The sequence below is a fragment of the Passer domesticus genome, chromosome 2 (assembly GCF_036417665.1).
Source record: "Passer domesticus isolate bPasDom1 chromosome 2, bPasDom1.hap1, whole genome shotgun sequence".
NCBI lineage: Eukaryota > Metazoa > Chordata > Aves > Passeriformes > Passeridae > Passer > Passer domesticus.
In genome coordinates, this window is record NC_087475.1 from 81,801,791 (window position 1) to 81,818,425 (window position 16,635).

General features: G+C 38.7%; 1 protein-coding gene and 1 long non-coding RNA gene across 5 annotated transcripts in view; one reads left to right on the plus strand and one right to left on the minus strand.

Moving 5' to 3' along the window:
- NOX4 (NADPH oxidase 4) overlaps window positions 1-16,635 on the plus strand; it is a 110,867-nt gene that overhangs the window by 56,030 nt on the left and 38,202 nt on the right. For all 4 annotated transcript variants that reach the window (XM_064409574.1, XM_064409569.1, XM_064409571.1 and 1 more), the window contains one exon: window positions 8,660-8,741. In XM_064409574.1, coding sequence (XP_064265644.1) covers window positions 8,660-8,741 — 82 coding nt within the window. The remainder of the gene's footprint in view (window positions 1-8,659; window positions 8,742-16,635) is intronic.
- LOC135294394 (uncharacterized) lies at window positions 897-16,132 on the minus strand. Its single transcript, XR_010356501.1, has 3 exons — window positions 16,013-16,132; window positions 2,323-2,439; window positions 897-1,141 (listed from the first exon to the last, which is right to left on the minus strand). It is a non-coding gene; the product is annotated as an uncharacterized LOC135294394 (long non-coding RNA).

Genomic DNA, 16,635 nt, shown 5'->3' on the forward strand with positions numbered 1-16,635 from the left:
ACTGGTAGTGGTTTTGTTATGGTACAAAATTTCAGTTTTGGATAGAATTAATTCCATTATTTTTTGACTGCCATATTTATCTGTTTAATGAAAAGTTCTTGTCACTTGTTCAAATGTATAAAATATGACACTTGCAGACCTATTTTTAGACCTGGCTAAAAATACCAGTGGATGTATGCATGTGGGTATGTGCTGGTGTTTAATATATTTGGTGACAAGCTAAGACACATTGGCTGGCAATGATGAGACCATGGCAGCCCAAGAATAACACTTTGGAGTCATGATAACTATTTCCATGAAGACGTCAGCGTAGTCCTCAGCAGCAATAAAGAGAAAAATTATTAGGAGTAGAGTAGAGAATAAAGCCAAGGAGATGACTGTGCAGCTGGTGGGTGTTTCTGTGGTGCTACCAGGACTTCAATCCTGTGTGCAGGTCTGGTCTTCATCACTCAGACATGACACTGGCCAGGGTTCAGGAAGGAATGGCAAAGATGATCAAAAGCGTGGAGAGGCTTCCAAACATGGGATAACTGACTATGCAGGGACTCTTTAGCCTGAAAAAGATATAATTCAGGGGAATATAGCCACAGTCTGCAAAATCGTGCATAACACTGAAAGAGAGGGTGGGTGGAGCTTGACTGTTCACAGTTTCTGCCAGTGTCAGAGAATTTGGCCATCAAATACAGTCAGTAAGATTTCAGAGCAAACATAAGGTGATGAATCTTCATGTAGTAGGTGAGAAACACATGGAACTCCTTGTCAAAGAGTATGGAATGGATTATGTTTACATGAGGACTGGGCAAGTACATCAAAAAGAAGTCTAAGAATTTCTTATTAGACAAACCACATTAGACTCAGGAGATGCACTGACGTAGAAAAGCTCGAAAGCAGAAGGGTCTTACCCTGTGATCATTCCTCCATAGATGTGTCCACAAATGAATCCAAATATTAGAGTAGGGGGGCCTTGGTGTGAATCAGTACAGCCTGATGAATTGTGCCTTTGCTCAGACTTTTAGAGGCAAACCCTCTGGAGATGTGCAGAGCTGGATAGTATTGCAATAATTGCACGTCTGGATAGTAGTTCCATTTCAGTGTTAAAAAGTTCCATGTAGCTTTTGGAAGGTTGGGCTTTCTTCAGTTTCTGTATCAGATTACAAGTTACAAAGAGAGAACCAGTTAAATCCCCCTGCTTTGTATAGTTTGAGTATATTTTTTTTCTTTTTCTATGAAATAAGGACTTTTTAGAACAAATGTCACTACATTGTCTTAAAGCTCAAAGGGCTATACTGGTGCCTAATCATTTCTTCTTTTTTGTCATGAAGGAGTAAAGTACAGCACTAGTGAAGGAAATGGTAGTTGTGCCTCCCTGCATTTGCTCATGGGGAATTCAAAAAGCAAAGTATAGCCCTTCCTGGCTAAAGGCAGCAACTGTGGAATGCAGTGCTATAAAAAAAATCTGCATTAATAAGTTTTCCTTCAGAGCATGTATTTATAAAGGTATTTTTTAAGTTGAAGTTCTGTGTTGTTTAGAAACCGTATTTTACTGTTGCACTTTGTAAGAGCTGAGTTTTATGAGCTGTAGGAATGAGCTTTACTGTCATGACAGAAATAGTCTTCAAGTATAGTAAGTATCTATCGCTAAGGCAAAAAAATGTTCCTTGACTGAAGTTCCTTGATTATTTTGAACTGCAGCAGTCAACTAATTCCCAGCTCCATTAGGGAATTTCTGTGTAACCTTCAGAAGGATTTCTAACTCAGTAGTGAGCACCAAGACTTGCTTGACTTTGGTGTTGTGTTCGCTTCTCTTTCCTGGCTGTCTGGGAAGCCCAGGTCTGGCAGTGTAGCTAACAGGCAGTCTGGGTCACTCAGTGATGTCTTGTCAGGTCAGTCGTACAAAATACAGTCTAAATATGGTCCTCCAAATGTCTCCTCCCTGTTTTGAAACAAAAAAGTGATGCTTTTTCCTTCCTATCGTTCATCTTCTAACCTTTTAAGGTTCCTGGGACAAGAACTGCCTGTTGCTCTGTCTCTTCATTGGCTGATACATGGCTTATATACCTAAATCCTGCAAGATGTGTGATTATCGTGTAAATGAGGGAGACCTAGTTAGAAATAAATCTGTCCAATCTAATTTTGATGTAGCAGTTGGGACGAATTTAAGGACACAAGAAAGCCTGTGGAATCACATCAGGAAAAGGATTTGCCGATGCTGGAATCAGGGAAGGAGAATGATTTTGAGCTGGCAGGTACACAGCTAGAGAAAAGAAGGAGCTTTTTAGGGTACAAAGGCAGGTTAGGAGGGAAAGCAGGGTGTACACAGACCTTCTTTAAAGAAAGGAAGACAATTCCATAGGTCCAGAGTGACTGGGAGTTCATTGCAGATCTACGTAATGATTAGTTGAATTCCTGTTTCCCACCCTCTGCTTATAAACTAAATTCCTGTAAAAGAAAATGTTGAAAGGAAGCATGATCACGTTATTCACCTACCTTAGAAAATGAAGAGTTCACTTGCCTTTCTGTAAAAGCTTCTCTATTTCCCTTAAATAAATATAAAAAGCAAAGAGTTTATATATAGTTTTCAACTTCTTGGGTTTTCACTTGTTTTCAGGGTTTTTCAGTAACTCTGTAAATAATGACACTAATTAGTCTTTCAGACAACTGCTCAGGAGGGAAGGAAATGGTGATGAAAAATAGGAGAATTAAACTCTGTGAGGCTTAATGGACTGAGAATCATGGAAGTTCAATCTGGTCAAAAAGCCTGTCTCTATCAGCAAAATATGTATGTTTCAGGGAAATTCCAAGGCTGATGATGTAATAATTTTGTAGCCTTTTGATCATCAGCATTAACTCATCATCTTTTTTTTCCTCCCCTTTTAATCTGATGGGGGATATTTGTAGCACTGACTCTTCAAGAGAAGTGATAACTCCTTAACTTCAGGAACATTGGCCATTAATAAGCCACAGGTCAAGCTAAAATATCACACATTTCATTTTTATGCCATCTTGTTGCTCATCATCGTTTTATAGCCCTTAACTGCCAAAGACTTCTTCCTAATTGCCTTTTAGTTTTACATGGCACTGTGGAACTACTCATGACAGCATTTCCAAATTTACGGACCTTGAAAACAAGTCATATTAGTGGATCTCAAATCCTGTTAAATATCATCAGCAGTTTTAAGAAAGCTGACTTCTTTTTAAACTTATTTTGTTTTAATTACTGCAAGTTGTTATTCATTACATGGAAGGTGTTCAGACCACTGTGCATTTGCATAAAACTAGGCAGGTTTTTTAGTTTGAAGTTGCAGGACTTACAAGAGTCCTTGTGGTGAAAGGTGGAACTGATATTTGTTTCTCAGTGAATGTAGAAGAGGTAATTACAGAAACATGACTACAAAATATCCAAATGTAGAAGAGTGTCACTATGGATAGACTGTTTGGTAGACAGCTTGGCTGGCTGCTGACCTGCAATTTCTCTAATTTTTAGCTGATGAAGCTGTTCTGGTCTCCCACTCTGTTTGTTTTCTCATCACATTCCTTTTATACTTATTAGCTTAATTAAAAAAAATCCATAAAACTGGTATTAATGTAATCCTTATCCTGTTAAGCCAATTGCCATCAGTGTTGCGGTGCTCTTAATTGAGTTGATTGTATGCAGTTCAACTTTTTTTTATTAGAGGTTCAGAAAATGGTCCAAAAGTGTTGGGTAAAAGGTGGTTGGGATAAACAAACCAGTAATGTCTCAGACTTCAGGTATATAGTGCAGTGACCTGATAGCTTCATACCCATCTAACTCTGAAGGAGCAGGGATTTGATTTTTCAAGACCCTTGGAATTCATCAGAGTGAAATCACAGTGAAAGTGATTTTACTATTATTTTCTGTAAGATACTTTGTAACAAGAAGGAGTGAGAAAAGACAACCACAAGACTTGACTTTTAAAGTCAAACCTTACACAACTGCAGTGTGTGACTTTTGGCATAATTTTTGAAGTGCTAAAGCAATAAGAGCTTCAGGGACGTGACAGCTTTGAAAAACAAGGCCAGTGTTCATTGTGCCACAGCGTGTTTCTGTCTACAGAATGTGAATAATAATGTGTTTTAGCTCACAGGCACCTTCTATAAAAATTATTTTTCTCCACTGTGAGAAGCCCCAGATATTAAAATATTGCAAAAATTTCCTTTGTCGCTCTCTCCACTTCTGTAATAGTGTATCCTGGAAGAAGGAAACTTTACTGTGTAACCAGTTTGAGTGACCTTCAGACTGTATGCCCATTCTTGCTCTCATTTTAATGACATTACTGTCAACTCACCATACTGAGCACAACCCCATTCTGTTTGAGAACAAATATGGCATTAATCTAAATATTTTAAAGGGAAAATTTCTCTTGAAATGCATCCTTCTGTCCTTGTAGATTAACTGGCTTGCCATATCATGTAGTACCATAAAGATGGAAGGTTATTTGTAACTGAGGTTCCAGTAGCTTATTTGTGAATATGTTATACTGGGAAGGGGAGAAGAAGCAAAAGGTAGAATGGAGAGAAGGAAACTTAGATAAAAGTCAGAGAAGAAAGGTGTATAAATATATAGGACAGGTTAAATCCATAAAGATTTCAATGGCAAACATTCTCTTTATAGTCTGCAGCCTTCCTGATTTAGGAGGACAGGGCATAAGACTGTTAGTACAACCAGTCTCCAGTCATGCAGGTAACTAATTATGCTATATGTTTAGCTAAACATGTATGCTCTCAATGAGACTGCCTAAATTTTACTGAGGACTTCTCACGGATAAAGGATTTGGAAAGAACTGTACACTCAAAATGAAAATCAGGAGGAAATTGAGGCACTCATCATATTGAAAACATAACTGTACATAAGATGTGACTGTGCAACCCTTCTTGATGTATCTGAGAGCTTTGTCCTGTGGACAGACTTACGGGAGCATCAGTGAGACAGGCTGCAGTGTCACACACAGCAGAAAGATAAAACAATCAGTGCTATAGCTGATCTCAGAACAATGTGAGCAATCCTCTTGCTAGCAAGACTTTAACTCATGCAAATTGTGTGACTAGAATGCGTAACAGAGAAGGTAATTGCCAGCTTTCAGAAGTAAGCAGCCTTGGCTAAGTAAATGTTATTCTTTTTTATTTTCATGGATCAGACCAACACCTAGATAAAAGCATTACAGGAAAAGGGACTCAGTTTTGGAAGACACCTCTCCAAAATTATCCAAGTAATCAGAAGATTGTGACTTGTTTTAGTTCGATTGGTCAACTACTGATTGCAAATCAAAATAATGTAAAAATGCTCTAATTATTGTTTTCATTAGTTCCCAAGGCTTTCATTTGTTGTTGTAGTATGAATTAGAACAAGGTCTTAGGTTTCTGAAAAAATTCTTCCTCCTTTGAGAAGCTATCCTTGTAACTTTTTTCTTGTGAGTTGAAAAGCCTTCTCGTGTAAAGCATTAGTCTTCTCATATTTACTTTTGGAAGAGCACCAAGAGCACCTGTGCTGTCAGTAGCTGCTAAGGCTCTTGTCACCTCCCTCTTCACCTTGATGGATGATCCTTAAAGGCAGTAGTGTCATTCGTACTAGAGTGAATTTGGTACTAGGCACATATTAGTGTAATAGAAGAATGGCATAGAGCTGAAAAGTGACATGTGTACACAATGGTCCTGTGGGACAAATCAGTCCTAAAGATTCCTGCATGCTGTTTCTCTTAAGAGGATTTCCAGGACATGGAGGTTAATGTGCTGGGAGAACCTGTAGAATAGATTTGAGATGAGGTGCAACATTACACTATGGTACTGTAAGTGTTTCTGTGGTGTCCTGGTTTCAGCTGGAACAGAGTCAGTTTTCATAGTAATAGTTGGTACAGTGCTGTGTTTTGGATTTAGGATGAGAATAATGTTGATCACACACTGGTGCTTTAGTTGTTGCCAAGTAGTCTTTATGCTAAGACAAGGACTTTTCGTCTTTACCATGCCCTGCCAGTGAGAAGGCTGGAAGGCATAAGGAGTTGGGAGGGACACAGCCAGATCAGCTGACCTCAGCTGATCATAGGGATATTCTGTAGAATATGGCATCATGTTCAGTGCATAAACTGTGAGGAAAGCGGGCCAGGAGCTGCTGCTCAGGAACTGGCTGGGCATTGGTTGGCAAGTGTGAGCAAATTCCATTGTGCATCACTTGTTTTGTATATTCTAATTATTTTTGTTATTATCGCCATGATTATAATTTCTTCCCTTGTCTGATCTAATAAACTGTCTTTGTCTCAACCTATGAGTTTTCCTGCTTTTACTCCTCTGATTATCTCCCCCATTCCACCATGGGGGGAGTGAGCAAGCAGCTGTGTGGGGCTTGGTTGCTGTCTGAGGTTAAACCACACCACATGGAAAAATGAGTAAAGTCATATGGTGAAAAGAAAATACATCTGCCTGGGAAATTTGCCATAGTGTGGGGGGAATAAAAAAGTTGACTTTAGCTAAAACAAGATCTAGTAGGAAAACTGTTCAGGCCAATTTCAGATGCCATAACTTGGCTGCTTTTGCTCCAGTATTGGCCAGCCCTGTCACATTACTATTCAAAATATTTTCAAGATCACTGCTTGCTGAATTGAGTCCTGGAGTGCAGCCAGGTGGCCTTGATCAATGTGAAAGGGCAGCAGCACAAGAACAAGTCACAGAGTAGAAGATAGAGATGGAATATGGCTCTCTGCCTGGGTGATAGCCATCTCAGACAGAACAATGGGTAAGACATATCTGCACACTCACTGAGATGTGTTTTGTCTCTCCTGGAGAGTCACAGATCCTTACCAAGATCTGAGAAACCAGCTTCACTTACCTACCTGTAATGTGGTTTAGTGCAGCATTGAACTGAGTAAGAATATGTCTCTCTGTGTTTGACATCACTGTCACACCTGGTTACAGGCCCTCAAAAGTAAATCAGCTGTGCCACTACAAAGACAGATCCTTAATTGTGGTGTCTCACACCGAGTTCTAGAGATCAAAATCCTCAAGTCATGGAAAGAAGTGCTGTCTCTCAGTGTTTGCCATGGTAAACCTCCTGCTATTCCTCCACCAGGCACACACAAAGGCTGTTGTTTGAATGAAGGCTTTTGTTAAGGATGCCTGGAAATGCATTGGTAGCTTGGGTTGTGTGGGCAGATTACTGAAGCAGAGGTGGAAGGTAATGTGCTGGCTCTGAAACATGAGGGGATATTTTGCATTGGTGAAAACTTTCTGTAGCCTTTCAGTTCTTCTCCATTGGCTTTTGAAGATGGTAATGTATCATCTTTAAGGATTATAGGGCTTGTATGTGTACAGCCTATTGCCATGTACCAGAAGACTGAAAGAAAAGCAAATTTCTCCATCTTCCTAAAATTTCAAGCAGAGGTCAAGTAGCATAATGGCAAACTTTTCCTCAAGACAGTGAGTAGGCTGTTTCCTGAAAGGTACTCATTGGATTTAACTTTCATTTTTACAGTATTGCATTTGTGGAATTTATTTTTGTTGGCCACATCTGCTCTTTGTTCTAGTTTGGTACAGGAAGACTAATTTACATTTTGAAGATGTGAGAAGACTTTTGGAGGTAGGAGTGCTTATTTCTTTCAGGACTGAATATGAAGAGGTGTACAAATAAAGGAACAAAGATTAGCCCTTCTTTCTTCACTGGCAGATCCTGGTATCTTATCCAGAATATTTGCAATACATCTTAGCCAGCTGAGAAAAGATTCAGGTGTGAGACAGGTGACCTTTAAAATGGAGTCCTTAACAAGAGAGTTTTCCTTCTGAATTAACGGTGCTTTTTTCAAGGTATTACAACTTTATAAGTATGGTTTGGATGAGTTTCTTTCCACTTTAGAGGCTACACAGCAGAATTGTATCCAAATTAATGAAGTTTAGTTTTGATGACCGACACAAAACTAAATGTTTTTTTGTCCTGTAATTTTCTTATTCATAAACTCGGTGTTAGAGGATATTTTGAGATACATAGGAATCTGAGAGGAGGAGGACTGCACTTACCCTCAGGTTCAGTTTCCAGAATAAAACCTTTCATGGAAGAGAGTTATTTTGGAGGAATCCATGGTACAGCTGCCACACACACCACAGGCTACAAACTGTAGATTTTCCTGCAGAAAATCCTATCATGCAGTTTTTGAAATAGATAACAATGGCAAAAAAGAAATCCAGTCTTTCAACCATCTTTAAAAACATCAAGTGAGTTACCGAAGGATTTGTACTGCAGTTTAATTTATATGAATTAATTAATCTATGTCTGTTTCAATTACTGTGTTCCTTGAGTGACTGGTGAATTTTTAGGGGCCCCTCCTTTCTGTTTAGACTAGGCTCTTCAAGGCAGGGATTGTTTATGGCTGTCTGTTCATGATACCCAGAAGATCTCTGTGCAGACCTTAGAAACTTATAGGCACTACTAGAATTCAGTACTGGATTAAAAAAAGGCATTTTAAAATATTAGAAGGTTTTACAGGAAACAGTGATTTTTAGTCACTTGATGCTTAGTTTTGTCCTCTGCTAAATATTTCTAGAGAGAGAATTCACTAATATTACTGCTTGCTTAGTCATGGCCTGAACATATAATGCAGAGTCACAGTCTGGGTTTGTTGTTTTTCTTTTCTTCTTTTTTTTTTCTTTGTCCTGACAGAAAGATTTCGGGATTTACTGCTTCTGCATTCAAATCAAGATACAGAGATTCTGCCCATCTTTCAGCAGAGACGCTATCCCAAGTAAGTAAGATTGTCTTCTTGGGAGATATAAAATCTTCATCTATTTGCAGCGACCGAGAGTAAAGCATTTATAGCACTGTACATGCTTTTGGTGCAGAATCCTTAGGCAGAGCTGTCAGGGAGCCACTCTAGCACTGATCTCTTTTGACTGGTGTTGAGGAGAAGCAGACACGCATTGCAAGCACGCTCAGCTGTCAGTGGGGGAGGTGGTGGTGGTGGTGGTGGAGCACAGATGTTGAGTTGCCTGGATCAGTGTCTGACAGAGCTTTGTTTCTCTGTTGACACAGGTAGATGTTTTATCAGGCTAATCCCTATTCTTGTCTTCTGGGATTCCATCATTGATGGTGACAGATTCCCTTGAATTTTAACAGGCTTTCCTCTGAAAGCCTGCAAACACTAGGAAACTTTATTTTTTTCTGCCTTTTTTGTGTTCACCTATATCCCTAAAGGGATCAAAAGAGTAGTATTGAGTGTTAAGAAGGTCTTGAATGTATTGTGTATCCTGGACAATACCTCTTCTTTTTCCAAGTGGCATGCCTGAGTGAAGCAATAAAAGCTCTTTGCTATTTTATTAACTAGAAGAAACAGTCACTTTCAGCTTGAACAGAGGCAGTGAAGGGCAAAGAAGAAGTGGTCCTCACATTAACCCTGATCAGAGCGAGCAATGAAAGAATGCTAGTGCAGGGTGGACAGAGGGTGGAGATAGAAGAAAGATTGTGTGTAGAGAGTCCTTCAATGATGGTGAAAACAAACACATTTATTTTAGTTATTATTATTAGGAGGTTTCTGAAATAGATAAGAAGTGAGTGAAGCGAGGTGTCAAATCTCTTTAAATCTGATAATGCAAATTTTTTAAGAACAATTAGAGAGGCTGAGTGCTGAAAGCCAGTCACCTCCTCACTGTGAGTACTTGAAAATAAAACCACTCAAGGATGAAATCCTGATTCCGAAAATGACGAAGTTTTGCTTTGACTTCAAGGGAGACAGTTTTATCACCCTAAATTTCTTGTTTGCATTGTCCATTGTCACTATATTACTGGAATACTGTGGAGGTACAATACATGAAATAGTGGAAGGTACCTTATGTGTATGGATTGATCTGCTTGTTTCATTAGGACTTCCATGAATTATTACTTTTCTCCTCATCCTTTGGAACTCTGGCAGTACTATGCTTTGCTTGGCTTACATTATTTCATTTTTGATATGGACACTGTCAGACTAGTCTGAGAAACCAGTTTGCTGTCCTTCCTCAAAGACCAGACTTATCTTTATATAAATCATTCCTAAGATGTTTGACTTTCCATTTCATTACATTCAATTTATTGCTAGCATTCTTGGCAAAAAGTCTACTAACACTATTACACAATATCAGATTCATGGGGGAATGAGTTGTCTGTTGTCTTCTGACGGAGGATGTGTTCAGCTGTTCAAGGATCACAGAGCAAATAGCTTGTATGGAGCTCTGATGCTGTTTGAAGTTATAGTGGCCTTGCATCACAAAAAGGATACCTTTTTTTTCAGCCATGTTACTTGGGAAGATTGACTGATTTCGCTAACATACAAAAGTCAGACAAATTTTGGTGTCTAACCAAAAAGAAGTTTGTTTATGTTCTTAAAAGTAATAGATTCTTGTTTATAGCATCATTAATTGGTGCAAATTTGCTCACATGATGAATTACAGAAATTCATCATGTATTACAGCCCATTTAGATACTGGTTGAACAGTATCGACTTATCCAAATTTCCCCAGGGGTTGTCTTTTCAGGAAGGTACTTGTGTTCAGCAAAGTAGAAAACCTGTTTATCTTCATAATATATTTTGTCTTATTCCCATATAATTTTTTCACCTTTCCTATTCTCATTTTCACCGAAGGGTCAGTTAACAGAAATTGAGGTAATGGAGAGACAAATCTAGTAAATCAGTGTCCCTTCATTGACTTCAGCTGAGCAGTGGCTGGTTGTACTACATTAGGATCTGAGTAGAAAGACCATTTTAATGAAATGTTGTCACAGGACACAAATTGGAGCTTGTAATTATTAAAGAAATCCGAAGAATATTGAAGGTTAAAAATAGAAAAGAATTTTTAGTAGTGACTTAGCTGAATAGCTTGACTAAGCAGGGCTTAGTAGGTGGAAAGGATAAAAGTTTTCACATATTTAAAAGACAAATGTCCAAAGGAAGGAGATTGGGTAGGAGGATGTTCAGTACCACTCAGGATATTCAGAATCATTGCAATAAATATTAAAGGCTAAATGGGCAAACTATAATCCATCAACTTTTGGAAGAAATAGAAACCTTGGTGTGCTTGCCTGAATTATGTTCTTGTTCATTTATTACATTAGGACCTGAACTCTTTCCCAGATAACAGCAGGATAATTTTGGGTGCATGTTGTTCTCAGAAATGTCTATGCATTGGAATGGCTGAAGGAAGTTTTCTAAAATATGCATGGACATTAAGTTTTCTAAAATATGCTAGATTTTCTGGGGTAAATGTGTCAAAGTAATGTGCTTTGTCCTCCTAGTTGATGGAAATGTATCTTTTTATTTTCCTTGTGTTTGCCTGAATTTATTTGGACAACCTTGGCTTTGGACAGCCAAGGAGCCAATACCTGCCCTGGCAAGCAGAGGAAACTACAGAGAGGCCTGATCTTACAAAGATCAAGTCTTATAAAGCCACACAGCACATCACCTTGACTTCTTGATGTACCACTGTGTGCCCACATGGCATCATGAGCACCAGATCTCACCGTGGCCTGTGAGCTGGGACACAGTGCTCTGCCAACACACAGGGACAACCCCCAGCCAGCCAGCCCAGCCTGCAGTGTTTGCCCTCTCACTTTTCTTCACGGGGTTGCAGAGCAGAAGGAGCTTGGTTTTATTTTGTGTTTGTCTCAAGCCTAGGGTAGAGTTTTTAATGCAACACACTGTGCTGCATGTAGTTACATGTTACAGAACTAGCAAGAGCAGTCTAATCAGGCAAGCCTTTTTGATATCTCAAGTGACTAATGTGGTTCAGAAACCAGATGTGACCAAACCCCCCTTATCCACCTCCTCCAGAAACTGACCTGTCCACAAAGAGAAATATTTTGAGGGGAAAACCTGTCTCCTTGCTGACACGAAGCTATTACCATGTCCACAAGGATTCACATTCCTGAAACTAAGAATAAACCTGCAGCTGTGGGTAGCCAAATGGGTTGGGGTGCATAGCTGGTGCTGCGTGTAGCTGCCTGGGAAAACCCTCTGCACGAAGAACAAATGACAGACATATCTGCAGATCTGTCCTGCTCTCCCTCACTCCACAAGCCTGCTGAAGTCAGTGAGGGGAGTTATGCCAGCACAAGCAGGTCTGTCAGCAAACCAAACTTTTTCCAACAAATCTTATCTCTAGTCCTTACTTTTCAAATTAATATTATGGCCCTGTATCTCATAAAAAACCTTTAAGAGTTTCACATGTAGCACATTTCTGCAGGAGCTTTTCTCATGTTGGCATCTGCTTCATGCTTTCCTTGCTTGTCCACTTTGCTGATGCTATTCCTACATGGCTTTTTCACAGTTTCACTCATAAAATGCAAGAACTGCTAGATTGCAGCAAAGGCTACACAGGATTGCTCCTGAAGAAGGCACTATGCTCATTCATTTGGCCACAGGGTCCAGCATGTGATAGGGTGCTTGGTGGTAGCAGGGGCTCAGGTTGCTCCATCCCTGCTGACTGCACTCTGCTCCTGACTGCCTGTGCTGTGTGCACAGGGGAAGGATCTGCAATTGCCTTGAAGGGCCAGGGAGAAGTGGCACTTGTAGCTGGGCCTGATAATGTCAAAAGAAGAAAGCAAACCGAAAAAACCAGAATGATACGGGAAGTGATAAAAGAAGTGCAAGAGTGAGAAATTAGGTTGATAGATGAATAAGGCAGGAGAGAGGCTGACACTGCGCAAAGCAGCGCTTAAAGAGGGATATGCTGTAATGCTACTGGCATTGCAGGTTTTTAGCAGGATTTTTTTTCTGTCTAGAAGTAACTTGACAGTTCAGCCGTACTTTATATTTTCAAGTTAGTGCTGAAATTCTCATATAAATATGTGGGGCTTTTTAGAGGGATTATTTGCTTTTTTTTTTCCCCTTCAGAAATATTTTCAGTCTTCACTCTTCTGTGGGTTTGATAAAAAAGTTTTCGGGTGATTCACAGATTTTAAGAGCAGAAGGAGTGGTTATGTTCCAGCTAATTTGAGTCCCTTTTTAACATAAGCCATAGAGCATTAATGATAATCCCTGCAGCAAGTTTCTCATTCAGCCAGAGCAGGAATTTAGAAGCAAATTGAGATGTTAAGAACTGGAAAACTCACAAGCCTTTAGATCAGCTTGTTTCAGTTATCAATTACTTCACCTGTGATAAATTTTTTAACTTCAGTTTCCACTTTCTGCCATCTCACTGTACCATTTTCTGCTGAAGAAGAAGGTCCTTTACCGTCTGAAATGACACCTCCATATGAAAGGTTGGAAATCAGTTTAAAACTTGCCCTTCTCTTGAACAAAATAAATGGTAATTTCTTGCAGGGTAAGGCTTGCTAAAGAGGTCTCTCTCCCAAAATCTTAAAACCTTTCAAAAGTTTTCACACTTATTTTTAAAATTATTTTTAAAATAAAACAAACAAAACCAAAACCACACACACACCAAAAAAAAAAAAAGGCAGGAATGAAGAAAAGCAGCGTTTTGGTGACTGTTTCTATAATGTGCACCTAGAGAAATAACAGCACTTCTTTATAATCAAATAGGGAGACAATCTAAACTCATAAATTTGGCTGTGTAACAAATAAATCTTATTATTTGAATGGAATGACAAATTCTTGAATTTTGGAGAAAAAAAATGAACTAAGAACCTAGCAGGTATGATGAAATAATATTCCAAATGCATTTACTTTCCATGAGTCATAAAGTTAGAGACCATTTTCTTGCATATATTTACGTAAATTAAGGTAGTCTTCTTGTGTATGTACAAAAATGCTGGTATCTTTCACATCATGAAAAATCACGGAAAATACAGCATCTTGATACATATCTGTATGTATGTATCTTCAAATACATATTTGTGAAGGTCATCTTTGAAAAGCTGCTGAGAAGTTTCAGCTCAAACAAAGCTAAATGGTGTTATTCAATTCTCATAATGGAGAAGTCTAGACAAATAGACGGCAGAAAGTTAGTGCCCTCCCTAAACCATTGCCTTCTGGTTCCCAATTATTTATTTTAATGATAATGGATCTGTAATGGGTGTGTGGCAATTTCCTACAGCTTGAGATCTGAGCCAAGAAACAGATAAAATTTAATAAATAATACCCCAGGAATAAAACGTATGTCTTATTTGCAGCTGTCCTGAGAACATTTTTCTTTTTAGAGGAAAATAATTTGTGTCTAACTCAAGAAAGTAGTGAGATAAGGGTGCTGGAAGTGATGCTTCTCAGTCAGTGCATCCACTGAGATTCCCTTGAATCACAGATTGAAACAAGCATGAGAGCAGCTAGCCGAGAATGGCCTAGAAACCCAGTTACGTTTGCATAAAGAAACAAAGGCAACATCTTCCCTAATGTGCTTCAAGGGAAAAAACTGTGACCTATGTGTTCATCACTGAGTCTTCATTGCAAAGGCAAAGAGATTTTAAATTTTAAAAAGATGTGGAGAACTTTTAAGGAGTGGTTTTCTATTAAAGGCTTCCTATGAAGTGCTTTACAAAAGATGTCCTCTTGTTATAGAGGAAGATCTGAGGCATGATGTGTTACCAGCATCATCTAGGAACAATTCTTCTTGGGATGAGACCAGAAATGGAAATCAGGTCTTCCACAGTCCTTTCCGTTGTGTGCAGTTGGATCTCTCATCTGAAATAATATCTATCCTGTTTCCCACTGCAAAAACATGTGGCCTGCCTGTATTGCTGAAATCAGATGGGAAGGTGCCAAGTGATGGAGCCTTTCAGAAGTGCCCACACAAGCACTTTAAGTGCTTTGTGTAGCATTGTATATGAAGCATGAAAATTACTGGTCTTGAAATGCTCCAAGATTTATTTCAAAATGCAGGCTAGAAGCAAACTATTTCATCGTCAGTCTGTGTCCTCAGAAACCTGAGTTTCAGAGGATTTTGATTACTTGGTTAAAAAAGAGACTTTGATGACTTGATTAAAAAAGAGACTGGCTTAAGGAATCTGCAATGACCTTTAAAAGAAATTCAACCTGTTTGAGTAGAATATTTCTAGGAGGTTAGGATTTTGTATCTTTTTTCATTCTTTTTTCTTTTAAAAATTATTTTTAATGTGACTTTTTGCAATGATAACACCTTATTCTGTGGAGTTTACAAACCAGTGCAAGGCTGAGCTCCATGCCAATAAAACCTTAATTCTAAGTAATTTTTGTGTCATTAGGGGTTTTTATGAAATGAAAAGAACAGTATCAATGGGGTAGCTGGTAACTGCTCATTAAAAAGAGCAATCATGTTACAGGAGTGAAAATGCAAGTATTGGATCTAAATTTTTTTGAAACTGAAATGAAAACAGAAAGAAAGAGGACAGTAATTAATACTGTGCATTACATATTTGAGCTCAGATTCTACAAAGAACTCGTGTGGACCCATCCAGATAATATCAAATGGGACCAAATCAGTATCTTGAAATATTAGGACTACTCATTAAACTAAGATATGGGTCATAAATTCCTCAAGACACAGGCTACATGTGTTCAGAGTAACAGTACAGTACTGCAGTAGCTTGCAAAATAAAGACACTTTTGTTCTGTTTCCAGTAGCCTTGAGTTCATGTAACAACAGCACAGAGTGAACCAATCCCCTTACTGTGAAGGAGAATTTTGCTGCTAACTTCAACAGGTCTCAGACCTGAAATCTAAGGCACAAGTAAAAATCTTTCTAGGTAGAAAGATGTGGTCAGAGGGGGGAAAAAAAAGAGATTTGTGCAGCAACATACATGCAAAACTGAAGCTCCGTGTGCATACATATTCTCTTTTCAGTAGCAAGTATTCTAGATGCTACTTGAACTTACCTGTTTGTCAGAGCATAGTTGTGGCTCATTAGCAGGCATGAACTGTTCCATACAAAACATTGTGGTAATCCCCCAACTCAAACACAAGTTATAATAGTTTAATGCTGAAAGTATTAGTGAGGTTCTTTGATTCATTATGTAAGATAATTAAAATTATTCCTTCCTCCCTTATATCCAATTTTATCACAGCTTTAAAAGTAATGACTTATAACAGTTTAAAAAAAGTAGTTTCACAATTACCATAGTTACAGTAATTCAAGCACCAGCCTCTGGAAAGGAAGAGAAACAAGTGCGAAGGAGTTTTGGTTGTTGACAGTAGTAATTTCCTCCTGGATGCAGCAGTCCTGTGCAACCTGCTCTAGGCAGGGGTTGAACTTGATCACCTGCAGGGGACCCTTCCAACTCCAACCACTCTGGCGTTCTGTGGTTCCATGTGACTGAATAAAAGGGGGCAGCATCATTCATTCACTCTTATACGCCTACCTGCGCATTAGCATTTTTATTTTTGACCCCATTCTTTCAGTGAGGGTCCCCAAGGCTGTTTTCTTTCATACAAACTGTTAAAGGAGGCAACATCTTTGATTGGTGTTTTATTAGTAAGTCTTGGTGGAAAAGAGAGAAAAGAAATATTCCAGCTATAGTAAGGGGCAAAATGGACTATGATATGCCCCTAAACATTTGGAGGAAAAAGAAAAAGCTGTCTGCCATGTTATCCTTTGTGTTTCATGTAAGACATAAACCATAAATGTACTTCCTGGTCTTTAATAATGGTAGAAATTTATGAATACTCATTACAGTTCTGACCATTTGCCAAATAGATTTGAAGATGCAAGTGAAGTGTCAGATAAGCATTTCATGCATAT